Source organism: Ailuropoda melanoleuca, chromosome 4, assembly GCF_002007445.2.
Source record: "Ailuropoda melanoleuca isolate Jingjing chromosome 4, ASM200744v2, whole genome shotgun sequence".
NCBI lineage: Eukaryota > Metazoa > Chordata > Mammalia > Carnivora > Ursidae > Ailuropoda > Ailuropoda melanoleuca.
In genome coordinates this window covers 114,895,853-114,914,931 of record NC_048221.1, presented here as the reverse complement: position 1 = coordinate 114,914,931, position 19,079 = coordinate 114,895,853, and the positions used below count along the sequence as shown (strand labels likewise).

Genomic DNA, 19,079 nt, shown 5'->3' with positions numbered 1-19,079 from the left:
ATTAGCATTTTTAAATATAAGCTCAAATATATATATATAATGTGTGTGTGTGTATATATATATATCTTTCTATGCATCTGTATCTATACATTTACATGTACAGAGATATACCAGAGGTAAAATAGTCCTTATTTTAAGAACGTATTTTATATATTAAATACATACCACTAGAAGCTGCCAGGACATCTTTACAAAGCATTAGCCAATGGGAAAGTTTTTCTACAGCCAGTGATGAAAGCATATGCCCCAAAGTATCATGAATATCAGAACATAATTTTCTATCTGTCTCCCGGTCTAGCATTCCAAAAAGAAGTCCCTCAAGACCAGTTTCTGTTATATTAACACCTTGGTGCCGGCAGTGGATATCACTTCGAGAACTGACTCCAGGTGCAAAAGGATTGACATCTGAAAAGCAATTTTTACAAATGAACTTGTATAGGGTTTTGTTGTATACTATAGGTAATAATCACGTTAAAGACCAAAGCTTACATGTAAATTCATGATTAAAACAAAACAAGCTAGTGACACATAGAATTTATGTTCTCCAGTTTACATACCCTTAGGTTTAGAATTTAATCTAACAATAGGTAAACTCTGATCCTTAAAACTGATTATTCTGAGATATTTTTTTAAATTTTTTTAAAGATTTTATTTATTTATTTGACAGAGATAGAGACAGCCAGCGAGAGTGGAAACACAAGCAGGGGGAGTGGGAGAGGAAGAAGCAGGCTCATAGCAGAGGAGCCTGATGTGGGGCTCGATCCCATAATGCCGGGATCATGCCCTGAGCTGAAGGCAGACGCTTAATGACTGTGCCACCCAGGCACCCCTATTCTGAGATATTTTAAATACATCTCCAGGGAATGCTCAATAAATATATATTTCATTCTAAAAAAGAGAAAGTATGGGAAAGAGACATATTTCTAAGTAGATTTAATTTAATGGAATGAAAAATAATTATTGATGTATTTGTTCGAAGAACAAACTGAAATTTATTCAGTCTTAATATTTTAGGTTTTTGAAAATCTATAAAGCCAGAACACAAATTATAAATGGATTATATCCTAAAAGATCATTTAAAAACTAGGAAAATCCCTTCCAAGAAACATACAATCAAAAAGTCATATTGAGTGGGGAGATGGATAAAATAGGTGGAGGAGATTAAGAGGCACAAACCTCAAGCTATAAAGTAAGTAAGACACAGGGTTGAGAAGTACAGCATAGGGAATATAGTCAATAGTATTGTAATAACATATGATGACAGATGGTGACTACACTTGTCATGGTGAGCAATGCGTCAAGTACAGAATTGGGGAATCACTATGTTGTACATCTGAAACTAATATAACATTGTATGTCAATTATACTTCAATTAAAAAAGTAATATTGTTACAAAATAGTAGTTAAATGCCTTGCTTTATCTGAAAACCTTTTCGTTCTTAGAAGCAGAAGTTGTGTAACTGGCAACCTTAAGAAGGAATATTATGAGGCTCCAAAGACTGAAGCCCTTTGAACCTTGAAGACAGTGAGACAAAGGGATGTAAACTGAAAGTGGCTCTTTTAGTTTAGTCACTCCAAAGACAAAATAAGGGGAAGTTCGCAGAAAATAGCCACAGTGAGAGGAACTCAGATAGTAGGGAAAGTCAAAAGGTTTGTTTCCAAGGAAAGAGAACATAAGCAAGAAATTAGGCATAGAGGCCTATTTTTCACTTAGGAGCTGATAGTGAATATGTTCCCATATCAGGAATTAAACTTCTACAACATGAATTTTCATAGCTACACTGCAAACCACTGAATTAAGAGAACACTAAGGGCGCCTGGGTGGCTCAGTCAATTAAGCACCCCACTCTTGATTTCGGCTCAGGTCATGATCTCGGGGATCATGAGATTGAGCCCCATGTCAGGCTCTGTGCTGGGCATGGAGCCTGTTTAAGATTCTCTCTCTCCCTCTCCCTCTGCGCATCCCTGCCCCTCTCTTCCTCTCTAAAAAAAAAAAAAAAAAGAGAGAGAGAGAGAACATTAATTGATCATTGAGGATAAATTCCTAAAAGGGGTATCACTAGGTCAAAGGGTAAGCTGATAAAAAATACTGACAAATCCAGAAAATTTGTATGACTTTACATTTCTTTCTACCAGCAGTATAAGACATTTCTCTTTTATTCATACCTCTCTTAGTGCTGACTATAATCATTATTTTTAATTTGATCAGTTTTATAGAAGAAAAATGCTATCTTATGACTGTATTGACTTGTAATTACTTAATCACTGGAGGTTGAAAATATTTCGTATGTTGACATTTCTTCTTTGATAAAACATGTCTTATGCTCTCGTGATTTTCTATAGCTGCAGAAGAGAGTTAACATAGCAGGCCTGAGATGACTTAGTAACGCCTGAAATTCAGATTAGCCCTCAGCTAGCATCCCAGTGAACTGGGTTTCAGGAGGGTTCCCACCATTTCCTGGTCAAAGTGGCTCACTATACCTAAACTGTTTGTACAAACGGTATGGTTTATGCTGAACACCTGCTTGCCTTTGAAAGTCTGGACTTTTGGAACATGCTAGGCAGATAATGCCTAGTCAACCAGTGCCCAATAAAAACCTTGGGCACCGAGCCCCTGACAAACTTTCATGGTAGACATTTCATATATGTTGTCATGACTCATTGCTGGGGAGTCAAGCAGCTCCTGTGTGACTTCATGGGGCGTAGGCTCTTGGAAACCTACGCCTGGTTTGCTCCAGACTTTTCCCTCTGCAAATTTTGCTTTGTATTCAGTTGCTGTATTAAATCATAGCCATATGCATGACTGTATGCTAAGTCCTCCTAGTGCATCATCAAACCTCGGGGTAGGGGTGCCTGCGTGGCTCAGTCGTTAAGCGTCTGCCTTTAGTTCAGGGTGTGATCCCGGCATTCTGGGATTGAGCCCCGCATCGGGCTCCCTGCTCCACTGGGAGCCTGCTTCTTCCTCTCCCACTCCCCCTGCTTGTGTTCCCTCTCTCGCTGGCTGTCTCTCTCTGTCAAATAAATAAATAAAATCTTAAAAAAAAAACAAAAAAACCTCGGGGTAGTCTTAGGACCCCAACACACTTAGCTTTAAAAACATTAAAATATAAATATGCACACTTCAATAAATAAAATAAATTAATAAATATATTTTGCAAGTACTTCCCCTCTTCATTTGTCTTTCAATTTTGATTATGGTGACTGACGTGTATTAAGTTTTAAAATTTTATATGTATTCAGGAGAAGTCTATAATTATTTTTGGTGCTATGTTTTCTCTCTTAAAAGCAGTAATGTTTACTGTATAAATAACTTCTTTCACATTCTGCAATACAGTATATTTGTTAATAGAGCTCTTACACTATCCTAAAATTGAAGTTATTTTAGTATCTTTCTTCTTAGTACCCAAGCAACTTCTATGCATTAGAAAGCTCTTTGAGTAAAAATTTTGTCTCATAATAGGGGAAATATCTGTCAGTTAAACTCTGAAAAAGCTCCTAAGCAACCTATCCCTAGAGACCAAAAGGCCAGCTATGAAATTCAAGCTATACTTCAAACCCCCCAAAACCAGAAAGAACTGATGAAAGCAAAGATCTACCTTTTGCTACCCAAACACTTACTGACATTTTTTACTGGTTACTCTAGGTTTGCCTTCTTGAGGAAAAGTTACATCGCAAAGGGTCAACTAGTATCAGAGACCAGAAGCTTTCAGGTACCCCCAAAATAGATACTTCTCTTTCCAGAAGTCTATTAGTGACACAAAGCAAAATCCTTGGAGTTAGTTATCCCTTATACAGCTAAATCATCCTGAAGGGACGGCACAAGTACCTTGATACTAAATGCTATTTACTTTTTTTTTTAGCTTCAAATCTTAAAAAAGGTAAAAGTGTAAAATTACCAAGAAAATTATACTGGAATTTTTAAAGTGATAACAGTTTTATTTAGCTTACAAGAAGGCTGACAGTACTTGAAAGCGAAAATGTTAAAGAATAATACTCATTTGAAATGCTGAAGTGTTTAAACAGAAAAGAATACTGACTGATGAAGTAACTTACGAGTACCAGGGTTCTCCTTATCGCCTGCATTTTTTGCTAGGCTCATGGCATATTCACATACTTCAGCTGCTTCCCTTTGTGCAAGCTGCCGGAGACAAGCCACAGCTGCTCGGCGAAGTAGCAAATGGGAACTACATAAGTGAACCTGGAAACCAGAACATATTAGACAATTTTCTTTAAAACACTGCAATCTTATTTGCCTAATGAATATGTACTAACACCTTACTTGCGAAGAGGTTCTTCATTTAACAACATCAGTTGTTAAATATATAGTCAAATAATGGACTTTTGGAAAAATAATACCAATAAAGTGTAAAAGGAATATTTTAGTGGCCACAATAACTGTCCCAAGACCTGGTCGCTAAAGATGATACAATATACTTCCATGAAAATCCAGAAGAATCTCTTGCACACCTTATTTGACACGTGGTCCTACTAAATGTTGTCATCTAAATTTTTTAAGTGCATGGAGATTATATGTAGTCAATGAAAAGTTAGGTGGCAGAGCACAAAGCAAGAATTGAAGGAAAAGAAGGGTATTTATTAAAATAAAAAATAAAATCAAGCAACCATAAACACCTGGAAAGAATTCCAAAATAGGCCCTTTTGGAATAGAACTGTTTTTAGTCTCAAAAGTTCCTGAAAAAATCAATGTAGTACACTTTAATACATGAAGTAAAGACAAGACACAGCACAACATAATGATTAAGAGCTCAGGCTCTGGTTGCTGGACTGGATTTGATTCTTGCTTGTCCCTGACTCCTCTGTGACCTTAGACAAGTTACTTAACCTCTCTGTATCTTATTTACCCATATGCAAAATGTGGAGAGTAATTCTTTGCAGGAATCTAGTGAAAATAAAATAAGTTAATACAAGTATTTTTCTTAGAACAGTGACAGAGACATGGTACTTGCTCAGTATATATTAGCTATTATCATTATTACTATAAATCTGACTCATCAAGAAAATATTAAATTATGTTCCATGTGCTTGGTTTTTAAGCAAGGAGATAAGTAATGTATTTAGAAAAAAAATCTCATCCAGAAATAGTGGAGGGGGGAATAATTATATGGAATACACCACCTCTTCACAACGCTAGATAGTATATTTTTATGCTACCTATACCATTTGTAATTCAAGATATATTTGCATAAAATTCATAGCCCATGAAATTTATACCAAGTATTAAATATATATATATAACTGAGGGGAGAAAACCTGATGGGTTTTTTTTCAATAAAATGTTTTATTCACTTCATTTCCTTTAATGAAGACATTTTGGAACATTCAAATATCCTATAATTAGAAATCTTAAGCATGGTCATATGAGATGGGAAGAACAAGTCAGTCGCTCAGAGTTTCTGCCTTTTTATGAATACAATGAGGACAATATCTGCTCTATCTTATATAATTGTGGTAAGAATCAAATGACCAAATATATATAAAGCAAACACCATAAATATTTAATTTAGTTGCAACTAAATAGCATTGTAGCTAAGAGGGGTGCCTGACTGGCTCAGTCAGCAGAGCATGGAACTCTTGATCTTGGGGTTGTAAGTCCAAGCCCCACGTTGGGCATAGAGTTTATTTTAAAAAAGCTTTTTTTTTAATCTAAAAAAACAACAAAAAAAGAATTGTAGCTGAGAAAATACACTCAACAAATATTGACTGGCAGAGCCAAAGAGAAAAAAAAAAAAAGTCTTTTAAAAAACTCCATTTTAATGATTCTGAGGCATATTTTTTTTCCATTTTAACATCCCAATTGATGGTGTCTTACAGTCACTATAAACCAGGTAAAGGTAAAGACATATTTGTCTGAAAACTTTCCCTTGACCCTTTTCCTAAAAGCCACAAAATAAAGAATAAAACATATTGAATTTGATAAAAATATGTGGCTTCCTCATGGCCCTTGCTATGGAGAAATCAGTCAATAGTGACATCCATCATTATAGTTTCATTTAGCCTGTTCTTGAACTTCATATAAATGGAACCATGTAGTGTGCTCTGTGTCTAGCCTCTTCTCAGCAACTTGTCTGTGAGAGTCACCCACGTGATTACATTTCACAGTTCATTTTCATTGCTGTGTAGTATTCTGCTGAATCATGATATCACTCTATCCACTGCTGACAGGTAGACATTTAGGTCATTTCTGTGTTTTGGCTATTATGAATAACCCAGCAATGAACGTTCCTGTACATGTGTTATGACACACATGTGCATGTATTTCTGTCAGGTGTTTGCTTAGGAGTGAAGTTTCTGCATTGAGGCATATGCATATATTCAACTATTTTAGATTATGCCAAATTGTCCTCCAAAGAAGCGTCTTTGTTTTTCTTAGAGTCCACAAACCTCAGTAACATTGTGTTGCTTGCTCCTACAGCAGACCTCCACCTTCCTATAAAAATGCCTGTTACTTTACACTGTCACCTTGCTGTGCCCACCACATATGCATCCCGGACAACCAGACTCCCCTGCTCTGACAGTGATGACCTGGGCATTCAGCTCAAGTCTTTCTCTCACTGACATATCCTACAATTATCCCACATGACATAAGTACCTATGTGTGGAATACTTCTGTCAGGACAGCAGAACTCGTAACTGTGGTCACATGGTATAAAAAGCAGTTGCTGGGGCGCCTGGGTGGCTCAGTCGGTTGTGTTTGACTCTTGATTTTGGCTCAGGTCATGATCTCGGGGTCAATGGGCGTGTAGCCTGCTTAAGATTCTCTCTCTCTCCCTCTGCCCCCTCCCCCGTCCCACTCATACATATGCACATGCACACACACACACACACACACCTCTTTCTCTCTCTCTCTCTCAAAAAAAAAAAAAAAAAAGCAGCAGTTGCTTGCCAAGAGGGAAATAACAATAATTCGGAGTAGTGGTTTTTCTTTCAAAGACACATTTTGAATAGTTTTAACATCACACAAATTTTAATACTTTTTATATCATTTAAAGATTACTGTGGTGAAACTCACCTCTCAATACATTTGCTGAAAAAAAAATCACATTTCATTTGTGTTAGGTATTACACGTGGTATCACATAACATTGCCATTCCTGATGGCAATGACTGAGCAGAAATGAACACAAAATTTATAAGAATCTGAACTGATTCACTAATTTGGATGAACCCATGTGTGGACTATTTTTCAGTGTCAAAAGATCCAATAACAGAGACTGCACCAGGGCTTTCAGCAATGTGGAAACTAGACAACCCCTTGAATGGCCCCCTTTCTCATCTCTATCCTGCCATGCCATCTCCTTCCAACCAGCTACCAATAATCTCACTACTTAGCCTTTTCAAGAGGGTTCCGAAAAGGGCTCCAAACACCTTGTAATAAAACCCTTGGTGTTCTGTTAAGGAAATCAGTTTTGAGGCATTATCTTGTGTTAATACACAGGAAGCTCATTGCGTAGCCTATGGTTTATTGATAAACTCCACTGAGATAAGGAAATTCACATTATTACTTTACCAGATCCTCTTAAATGTGTTCCATCTCATAAGGTCAACTTCCATAGTATAATTATACTTAAGGAGAAAAAAAATGGAGAGAGGAACCAGACAACCTAAAGAATGTGTGTCTGTGTTTTCATCCCGTTGTCAGTTACCTAAGCTGTTTCATGTAACAGCTTGCTCATGTAGAGCCACCTTGCTCAAGAGATGGCATCAGTGCCCTCAGAAGTTAGGTATTAGACCATTGTTTTTGGCAGGATGCTACATATCTTGTTACAGAATGCAATCAGATATAAACTATTCATCAACTATTTTCTTTGTGGATGTTTCTTGTACACATTTCATGTGCATCTGGTTTCTGCCCTGCAGCACACTCAGATTCTTGGATGGCCTAGGACTGGTTCAGTTCCCCCTGGTCTATGGTGAAACAAGAGAAAATCTTGTTGCATAAGTTAAATATACCACATCAGATCCAACATCTAATATGTTGGCCTTTCAGTACCTTCACCTCATTCTGAATAACCTTCTCCTCCCTTTATGTGAGCAATACCCTCCCCTGGTTATATCTACAGTGCCTTTCTTTCTCCCTATATACCAGCCTCCTGCTGTCTTTTCCTTCCTCCTTTATTCAAATGAGATGTCATAATGATTACTTTAGTACTGTCTTGTTAGCATCCTTACTTCTTTCATCCTGCTGTCATTTAATTGAATCTGCTTGGCCAAAGTCCAACTATGAATGTATCAAAGTATCCGGCTGCTCAATGGTTGGTTAGGGGGGCTGCAGAAAAATCTTACAAGGTGAACTGCTACCATCATGAATTATACAATGGAGCCAAAAGAGGGTCACTACCCTCTGAACCCTCAGTACTACCACAGAATCTTCTATTTCTCCAGTTAGTTCAATCTTCTACATTCCACTCTTCTCAAACTCCTGGCCCTCTTCTTTGCTCCCTCACTCATAAAACCTATCTTCCCTTACACTTTTTTAAAAACTTTTTTTAAAAAGATTTTATTTATTTGACAGAGAGACAGACAGCCAGCGAGAGAGGGAACACAAGCAGAAGGAGTGGGAGAGGAAGAAGCAGGCTCCCAGCGGAGCAGGGAGCCTGACGCAGGGCTCGATCCCAGGACTCTGGGATCATGCCCTGAGCCGAAGCCAGACGCTTAACAACTGAGCCACCCAGGTGCCCCTATCTTCCCTTACACTTGATTAAGAAAGTAAAAGTCATTAGATGATAGCTCCCCCAACTTCCAGCCACCAAATCCAAAAACCCACCTCTATCTACACTCATCCTCTCCTCTTTGCTTCATGTTGCACTGAGAGAGACATTCTTACTTGGGCCCTGGAAACCTTGGACGATTATCCACTCTCTGCCCCACACCTTAGACTCTCCCATCCTACTGGTTCCATCTTCTCAGCATTTAAACCTTCACTTCTCACTACTGCAGGAGAAAAAGCCTTGCCTGACTCCATCACCCCTTTGACCTACGGCCCTCACTCCTCTCCTATAAAGTCAACTTCAGAATGAAGTTTCTATTCATAGCCCAATGTAGTTGGGTTTCTATTGGTAACCACTTGGCTAGATGAATTCTTGCTCAAGACATCATGTGACAAAAGTCAAAGGACACATTATAGCTCTCATCTTGAGCTCTCAACAATATGTGATATAGCTAACCACTCCTCTACTCCACTTGGCTTCTGTGAACACTACAAACTCTATTTTCCCTTTAATCTCTCAGATTGTTTCATGTTTTTCCTGATTCTTTTTTTTTCCTAAATTTTATATGCTGGGTTCCTCATTCAGCATTCTCTCCCTGGTGATCTTAACTACTCCTGTCTTTATTTCCCATCTAAATTTTCTTACACCTCCCAAATTTACGTTTCCAACCAAATTTCTCTTTTCTGAGCTCCAGGCCATGAAACTAACTAATTATCTAAAACTGAATTAATGACAGCCACGCTTTCCAACCTCCTCCTACTCCGGTATATCAATCCCAGGAAATTATATTACTATATTCAAGTCAGAACATGGGTTACATCCTTCTCTCTTTTCCTTATGGCCAATTAATCAACAGATTTTACTGAGTCTTCCTTTAAAAAAAAAAAAGATTTTATTTATTTGAGAGAGAGAGAAAGCAAGAGACAGAGCACGAGTGGAAGGGGAGGAGCAGAGGGAGAGGGAGAAGCAGACTCCTCGCTGAGCAAGGAGCCCGACATGGGACTCGATCCCAGGACCCTGGGATCATGACCTGACCCAAAGGCAGACGCTTAACTGACTGAGCCACCCAGGTGCCCCCCACTGATCCTTCCTCTTAAATATCACTCAGTTTCATTTAATTTTTCCCTATTTCCATTGCTGCCAATATAGAGCAAGTCATTACCATCTCCCTCTTAGACCACCATAATTCTCAAAGTCATAAAGTCCAAAGTTTTAATACACCTAGAAAGTCTGCATGATCTCTCACCTTGCTAAATGTCCAGCTTCATTCCATGCCCAGGCCCCACCCACCCCTTCTCTCTCAGCCTTAGCCACACCGACTAAACAGTTTCTCAAATATGTTACACTCCTTCCCACTTTTGGGATGCATTCTTCAGCCAAGAAATAAACAGTTCATCAAAATATTTCTTAAAAAGTAAAAAAGGAAACCAGTAAATAAAATGAACAGTCGTAAAATGACTATTGAAGGTGAAACTCTAGAATGCACAATCCAGAAAACTTACATTTTTTTGTTTTGATCTAGTTTAATCTTTTGGGAAACAAATTTGGGGCTCCCTACAGAAATCAATGAATGAAGCAGCTTTATACTTACACACAGGCTAGGAACAAGACTAGAGAGATTGACATGTCGTGGTGCAAACATGTGAAGCTGCTGAAGGCAAGATATGGCAGCTGCCTGAACCAGAGAATCTGAATGGTCCTGGGTTATTGCACAACCCACCAAACAAGAAGAACGAATGGTGGAAATTGTTGCTCCATTCCCTGGTAGCAAAATAAAAGAAAATGCAAAATGCTATTATTAGTATTACCAAAAATATTCCTAGAAAATAATTATCTTCTAAATGTCCCCTCCCTCTGATCACTATTCAGATTGTTTTGAAGACAAAAAGTCTTCAAAGTCCATAGAAATGACTTCAAAATATAACTGTATATGGATGACAATAATATATCCTTCCTAGATTTCACTAGGTTTATATAAATTCCCTAGGAAACTATATTGTCTTTTAAACCCATCACTGTTTTACTTGAAAGAGCCGGAAGATTCCTCATTCTCTGTTTAACCAATACTATCACTATATTATCTAATAACTTCAAATCCTATTTTCCTAAGATTAATGAAAACTTATACACAGTCAGGAAAAATAATAGTACTATATACTGTGTAAAAACATCTTAATTGCCTACTATAAGTGATTTGAAATTTTTGCCAATGTAAAATAAAATAATTTTATACACATATAATGCCAAACAAGAAAATCAGTCATATAGAGTCACATTCTAGTTTGAAATACATATTGCCTCGTCATCACTGCATCAGAAAGCACTTGGTAAACACCTATGTTTAATCAGGCACATATTTATCCTGTCCATATCCTTATGATAACACTGGAAGAAAAAATTACCAACTTTCTCAAAGAGGACACTGAGGGCAGGAAAAAGACATGTCTAAATCACGTATTTTCCAATTCCTAGCATTCTTCATTAAGATCTTTTCATTTTGGGCTTCTTTCTTTTTTAAAGTATCTGTCCAGATGGAGACAACACAGCATAGCGGTTAAGAATGCATGCCAAGGAGGGGCGCCTGGGTGGCTCAGTCGTTAAGCGTCTGCCTTCGGCTCAGGGCATGATCGCAAAGTCCTGGGATCGAGCCCCACATCAGGCCCCTCCACTGGGAGCCTGCTTCTTCCTCCCACTCCCCCTGCCTGTGTTCCCTCTCTCGCTGGCTGTCTCTCTCTCTGTCAAATAAAGAAATAAAATCTTTAAAAAAAAAAAAAAAAGAATGCACGCCAAGGAAACTGATCCGGGCTTCACCTCTGGCTCCAACCACTCCCTAGCTACACAAAACCATGGAAAAGCTCTTAACCTCTCCCAGCCTCAGAGTTTCATCTGAAAAATGGAGAGATGCACCTATCTCAGGATGCTGTTAGAATTAAATTAGATAATGAGTGTAAAAATCTGAAAGCATTTACTAAATGATAGGGGAAAAAGGGAAAACTCTTAAAATGGATGATACAGTCAGGATAAATTCACAGCTATTTTCTGCCTTCTGTGTTTCATTCAACAAAAACTATGTCAGTGGAATTGTGTGGTTAGAATATGGGCCTCAGGCTCATAAATCTGCCACTCAGTTAAGTAACTTTAGGCAAGTTACTTATCTTCTCTGAGCTTGGTTCCTCATAGAAAAATCACATATTATCTCCTTTATGGGAGTGGGTTTTCAAACTATGTTCCTGATCTTTAAAGTTCAAAAAAACAGTGAAGCAGAAGTCCATGAAGACAAGTGGATGGTACTCCAGGACAAAGGAGCTCCACTTTCATCTTTGCCTTCATGGGGCTCCAAGTAAAATTTAATTTAGAAAGACTTTCTCTGGGGGCACCTGGGTGGCTCACTTTGTTAAGTCTCCAACTCCTGATTTCGGCTCAGGTCATGATCTCAGGATCATGAGATTGAGCCCCGTGTTGAGCGTGGAGCCTACTTAAGATTCTCTCTCTCCCTCCCCCAGCTCACATGCTCTAAGAAAAAAAAAAAAAAGAAAAGAAAGAAAAGAAAAGGAAAAAAAAGAAGGCTTTCTCTGCTCAAAACTTTAAGTAACAGTCAGTCATAGGTATGTTATAGGGATTAATTAAAATAGCATATATAAAAAGCAGAGTTGAGGGGCATCTGGGTAGCTCAGTCTGTCCAGCACTTGTCTTTAGCTCAGGTCATAATCCCAGGGTCCTGGGATTGAGCCCCAAGCTGAGCTGGGCTCCCTGCTCAGAGGGACTCTGCCCCTCCCTCTGCCTGCCCCTCCCCCTGCTTGTGCTCTCTCACACTCTAATAAATAAATAAATAAATAAATAAATAAATAAATAAATCTTAAAAAAAAAAAGCAGAGTTGTAGGCCTTTGGTAAATAAGAAGCCTTCAGTACACAGTAATTATTATTATTACAAGTATTCATTAAGCAACATGATAGTGACATTCAGGAAACTGAAAGACAGCAATGTCTAGTTCCTTTAATTTAAGATGAATTTACTCACCTTGTAGCTCAGGGCCAACAGTAGTTATTATGGCACCCAGGCATCTACCTAAACATTGATGAACTTCCGTATGTGACGGGGGAACTGTTAACAGCAAGGTAAGAACTAGAGATAATGTTGGTTCCACATATCCACGATACATTGGACCACTAGAATCCACTATAAGAGCAAGCGAATGAAGAGACCATGTCTGGAATGAAATACAATTTTATTTAATTGTAAGGAATAATTCGAGTATACTGAATTGATTTTTTTAACTTAAATGTAAATAAATACTAACATCTTACTTTTCAATCAATGATCTAAAAATATCTTAACCAAAGCGACTGATGTACAAATGTTACATTTGTTTCTCTGCAGCATGGCTTTGAGTGTCAAATTAAATTTCAATGATGAATTCATTTTCTTCTATTATAATGTACATCTATTTCATACATTCAAAAGACCATGACTTATGTAATAAACATTTGATTTAGTGGATGCTTATGGACATCAAATATATTTTTATTGCCTGTATTGTGGAGTTTTGCTAAATAATGAGCCTGAAATAGAACAATGACCATGACAATGTTCTGTACTCAGATACATTTCTATAGCAATGATATTCACACATCACCTCTTCAAGGGGATTGAACCATTTCAAGCCCCTATTTATGCCTACCAAGCACAATCTTACTGGCTAATAGTATTTACAAAACTAACCCCAGAGCCGCATACTATAATCAGCACAGGCCTGAGAAAATTAAAAGTCCTTTAAACTGCCTACATCCAGCTGTAGAAGAACTTACCTTTTATTTCTGCAGCTGGCAGCTCAAAAGGAGAGTTATACTAATGGTCTGAGGACAGAGGGATCTCAACTTGCCAACAGAGGAGAAAAAAAAAATCCACACCTCAGCTTCTACTACCTGTCAATCTACTGTAATCCTAGAGAACTCAGCAACCTGACTTGGACAGATATGTACAGACACCACGTTTACTGGCAAGAGCTAGCAAAAAATAATAGGGATACAGCAACTTGAGGGAGGAAGACTAGAGCAAACATTCTGGAGAAAATGATTAAATGTAAGAAACAGAGGTGCCTGGCTGGCTGGGTCAGTAGAGCATGTAACACTTAATTTCAGGGTTGTGAGTTCAAGCCTCATTTCAGGCATAGAGATTACTTTAAAAAATATATAATAAAAAATAAATGTAAGAAACAAAAGGCACTTTAATAAAACTATAATAAGGATTTTTAAGGCCATATAATTAAAGCACAAAGGAGATTCTAGAAGTGTTTTTTAAAAAACTCAGGATTTATATTAAAGATGCAATGGAAAACTGGAAAAAAAATGCTATTGTTAAAAAGCAAAATCACTATCTTGAGGATCAAATGGAAGATTATCTTGTAACATTGAGTGAAAATACCAAAAAATAAAAAATAATGAGAAAAAAAGACAAGATCTAATATATGAATAATACTAGTTCCAAAAAGAGAAAAAGATAAACTTATAATATGGAATTTGATGAACTTCACAGGCAGGAAAATTCTTACATACTGCCAAACAAAAATATAAGGTTACAGACATACATACATATTTCAGATAAGCTTCTTAGCAAAAGCAATGAAAAGATAGGGAATAAAGATTGCTGTGATGTCTGTAAGTACCTATTAATTCAGAAGTTTCTCATATAAGCCACTGACTTTTGGAAGTGTGAAATGCATGCATAGTATAAAGGAAAATGAACTCATCACTAAAGTCTCATTTCTGGATACTCAAAGCCACACTGCAGAGAAACTTTAAACACAATACTTATACACCAGTTGCTTTGATTATTGGCTTATATATTGCCTTTTATTTCCTAATAAACATAAATGAAGGTTTTTAGAGATAAATGATTAAAATTTGAGATATTAATATTTACTGAAATTTAATATTAAAAAAAAGACTACCATTAGCCTCTCATGCGCAACACCAGAACACAGAAAATCCTGAAACATTTATGAATAATGAAAGAAAAGGACTGTGTGCCAGGCATAGTATACTCAACTAAAATATCATTCAAATGTGAAGGCAAAATAAAGCCATGTTTTAGATATGCAAGGATTCAAAAAGCATACCATTCAAGTTAATGACTGTTAGAGGAATTTTTCTTATCAAATAAAAATGTAAAAAAGAACAAAAACCTCAAGACAGGAGTTGAGGATACAAAGAAGAAAATGTTATTGGAAAATAAATCTCTAGTAATTATAGTTAAATAAATGTAGCCAGTAATAGGACTGTAAAGTATAATCTTTGAGTCAGGATACTTAAAACAAGACACATTAGGGAAAACTTAAGAAAATCTACTATACTCTTCATGTGCAGATATATGGTAGCGCTGAGGGAATGTAACTGATACAAATTATAGTAAAATGTCCTGTCACGTAAAAAGAATCATGCAGAGTGGTCAGAGGAGTGCGATTTTAAGAAATTAAAAGCAAGAGAAGGCTGAGAAGAAGATGAAGACAAAAGAAGCAAACTACCACCCTGCTTTTTGACATAAAAGAAGAAAGCAGAAGGGTGCATGGGTGGCTCAGTCAGTTAAACGTCCGTCTCTTGATTTCATGACTCAGGGTTGTGAGATCAAGCCCCATGTTGGGCTCTGCACTGAGTGTGAGGGCTGCTTAAGAGTCTCCCTCCCTCTCCCTCTGCCATTACCCTGCCCCTGCTTGCATGCTATCTCTGAGGGAAAAAAAAAAAAGTAAATTAAATTTAAAAAATAAAATAAAATAAAGCAACAACTTTTTAGGTATAATTTTTTTCTAGTCTACTGTGAAAACAGATTTTTTTAAAAAGCAGTGTAGTACCTATTAAGGGATAAGCTTCTTTGATTTTTGTTTCTAACCCTTTTGGGAATTTTGGGCTTTACACAGCTGGAAGCTTTTACCAAAAGTCAAAGGCAAACGAAGCCTGTAGACTAGAAGCCACTGGTGGATTTATTGTCTCTTATCTAATTGTGAAGGAACTAATTTATTAATAAACTAAAGGCAGACCCTAATGCCAAATGAATTTGTCTCTTTTCCCAACTTGCAGTCCCAATATGAAGTTGGTAAGTTGAATGCTACTGGATTCATATACTCTTAATCTTTTTGGGTGCATCAGTGTGAAGTGGCAAATCAAGAGTGTAGTATATTTTCACACAAGTGAACCTCCTGCCTTTCATTGTGGTTATATTTCTTTGTATATAAAATGTTTAAGGAGAAACAAACAAACAAAAAATTCCAGGAGGATACTTGAAGATTCATCCAAAAACCCTGGACCTGGGTTGGTGTATGAATGGAAAGAGAGAGAGAATGGTTCTTAAAAGAAATGTGATCAGTTTAGCAAATGTAAGGAAATGAAAAAAAAAAAAAAAAAGAGAGAGAGAGAGAAAACAAGCATAAAAGACAGTACGTAATAAAAAGAAATTATGTTTCAAGAAATATATATGAATGGGTTAAATTCCCGGACAAGACAGATTTAAGATTAGGTTAAAATACAAAATCCTGTTCTACACTTTTACAAGTAAGACTCATAAAATCAAATGACAGAGAAAGACTCTAATACATTTTTTTAAACAAATTATCAGAATCATTACTAATTTACAATAACTGATAGCCCTAAATATATTATTTAAAAATTTCATGATAAAAAAATCAACATTCTACCTGAACTTCAGAGGATGTTCCATCTTGTGCTAGAGCCAATAAAATGCTGACACTGGTTTTCAGATGCTGTCCCGAGCCAATACCCCCAACATAACGATGCAAGCAACCCAGAGCCAATGAATGCCCAGTTCTGGATACAACATCGCGGGCTGACTTCAACCTGAAAAACAGTTACGCTTCGGGAATTGGTTTTTCTTTTTCCCTATGGCAATAACAAGCTTATGAGTCACACCATAAAAGGGATTTGTTCCAGAAATCAGAAAAGACTACAGTTATGATTACTTCTTTCTCCACTCCTTACCAAGAGTTAGAGAAAACTGGAAAGAAAAATCACAACTTCTCAGTTTTAAACATCATTCCTTGAAAAGTCAAGAATCATTTGAAAAATATTTTTATTACTGGTGCTTTAAATAAAAGAATTGCTTTTATAACTGGTTTTAAAAATATAAAAAAGTATATCTCTAGTCACAGAATTAAAGAAAATGTTAATTTTTACTTAAATTTTCTATAATTATTATTTGAACCTCTTAAAATACATCAGTCTTTTTCTCTGTGAAATATAGCTAATGAATTAAAAAATATAAAAAGGAGATATTGTATATTACTTTTTAAAAATAGGCTTTATTGAGATATATTTATATGCAATAAAATTCACCAATTTTAATTCTTTTCAAGTATGCATAGAACATTTACCAAAACAGACAATTAATTCCAATATATGGAAATAAAAAATATCAGAATTTATGGGATGCAGCTAAAGTGTGTTTTAAGGTGAATTTGTAGCATTAAAATTCTTATATTAGGAAAGAAGAAAAGTTTTAAATCAATTACCTAAACTTCTACCTTCAGAACCTAGAAAGAGAAAAGCAAACTGAACCAAAAGTAAGCATAATGAAGCAAGTTATAAAGGTAAAGCAGAAATCAGTAGAAGAGAAAACAGAATAATGGAGAAACTCAATGAAACCAAAAGCTGGTATTTTGAAAAGAACCATAACACTGATAAACCCTTCAACTGCCTAAGAAAAGAAGGAGAGACAGAAAGACAGAATGTATATTCTGCTGCTGTTGGGTAAAGTATTCTATAAACGTCAATTAGGCCAAGTTAGGTGATTGTATTGGTAAAATCTATATTTTTATTGGGAGCGTCTGTTCTATCAATTACTGAGAAAGGAATGCTGAATCTCCAACTGTAATTATGGACTTTCACTTCTATTAGGTTTTGTTCTGTGCATTTTATTTTTTTTAAGAGATTTTATTTATTTGAGAGAAAGAATGAGAGAGAATGAGCTGGCAGGGAGAGGCAGAGGGAGAGGGAGAATCAGGCTTCCCACCGAGCAGGGAGTCTGACACAGGACTCAATTCCAGGACCCTGAGATCAAGCCCTGAGCTGAAGGCAGACACTTAACAGACTAAGCCACCCAGGTGCTCCTTGTTCCGTGTATTTTAAAACTATCACAAGATACATAAACATAGAGAATTGCTATGTATTCTTGGGGAATACATCCTTTTATCATTATGGAATCACTCACTTATTCTGATAATAATTTTTGTTACAAAATCTACTTTTTCTGATAATAACAGAGCCACTTCAGCTTCCTTTGGATTAGTGTTTTTCTCGTATATTGTTCCTATCCTTTTACTTTTAACCTCTATCTTTAGACAGCGTGAGTGGGGCCAGGGGGAGGAAGAGGGGCAGAGGGAGAGGGAGAAGCAAACTCCCCACTAAACAGGGAGCCTGACATGGGGCTTAATCCCAGGACCCTGAGATCATGACCTGAGCTGAAATCAAGAGTTGGACACTTAACTGACTGAGCCACCCAGGAGCCCCTAGATCTTGTTTTTATTTTATTTATTTTAAAGATTTTATTTATTTATTTGAGAGAGAGAAAGAGAGAGTGAGCAAGAAAGAGCAAAAGCTGGGGAAGAGGCAGAGGGAGAGGCAGGAGCAGACAGACCCCCTGCTGAGCAGGGCACCCGATGTGGGACTTGATCCCAGGACCCTAGGTTCATGACCTGGGCTGAAGGCAGACACTTCGTCAACTGAGCCACCCAGGCGCCTGATCTTGTTTTTATTTAATCTCACAAACCCTAACTTTTACTTGTATTGTTTAGACCATTTACATTTAATGCAATTATCAGTACGGTTGGGTTTAAATCTGCCATATTGCTATTTTGTGCTCTATTTGTCACATCAGTTTATTCCCTTTTCCCTCTTTCTTTTTTTGGATTTAGTATTTTTTATGATTCTATTTTATCTCCACTATTGGTTTATTAGTTACACATTTTTGTTTTTTAGTAGAATCTCTGGTAAAAAGATTTTATTTATGTATTTATTTCAGAGAGAGAGAGATAGTGAGAGAGAGCACAGAAGGGAGGCGGTGAAGAGGGAGAAGCAGGCTCCCCGCTAAGCAGGGAGCACCACATGGGGCTCAATCCCAGGACCCTGGGATCATGACCAGAGTTGAAAGCAGAGGCTTAACCAACTAAGGCATCCAGGTGCCCCTAAAGTATACATTTCTATGTCATTATGATCTACCTTCAAAGAATATCATATTCTTTCAGAGTATACTACCATTTCCTCCTCCCATTCCCTGTGCTGTCGTCAGGTATTTTACTTCTCAATTAAAATTATTATATTTGCATTAAAGAGTCAATTATCTTTCCA

General features: G+C 36.9%; 1 protein-coding gene across 4 annotated transcripts in view; it reads right to left on the bottom strand.

Annotated features, from left to right (window-relative positions):
- HEATR5B (HEAT repeat containing 5B) overlaps window positions 1–19,079 on the bottom strand; it is a 108,143-nt gene that overhangs the window by 41,651 nt on the left and 47,413 nt on the right. For all 4 annotated transcript variants that reach the window (XM_002914827.4, XM_034659660.1, XM_034659658.1 and 1 more), the window contains exons 19-23: window positions 16,415–16,574; window positions 12,748–12,937; window positions 10,320–10,489; window positions 4,054–4,198; window positions 166–405 (exon numbers count right to left, since the gene is read on the bottom strand). In XM_002914827.4, the coding sequence (XP_002914873.2) occupies window positions 166–405; window positions 4,054–4,198; window positions 10,320–10,489; window positions 12,748–12,937; window positions 16,415–16,574 (905 nt within the window). The remainder of the gene's footprint in view (window positions 1–165; window positions 406–4,053; window positions 4,199–10,319; window positions 10,490–12,747; window positions 12,938–16,414; window positions 16,575–19,079) is intronic.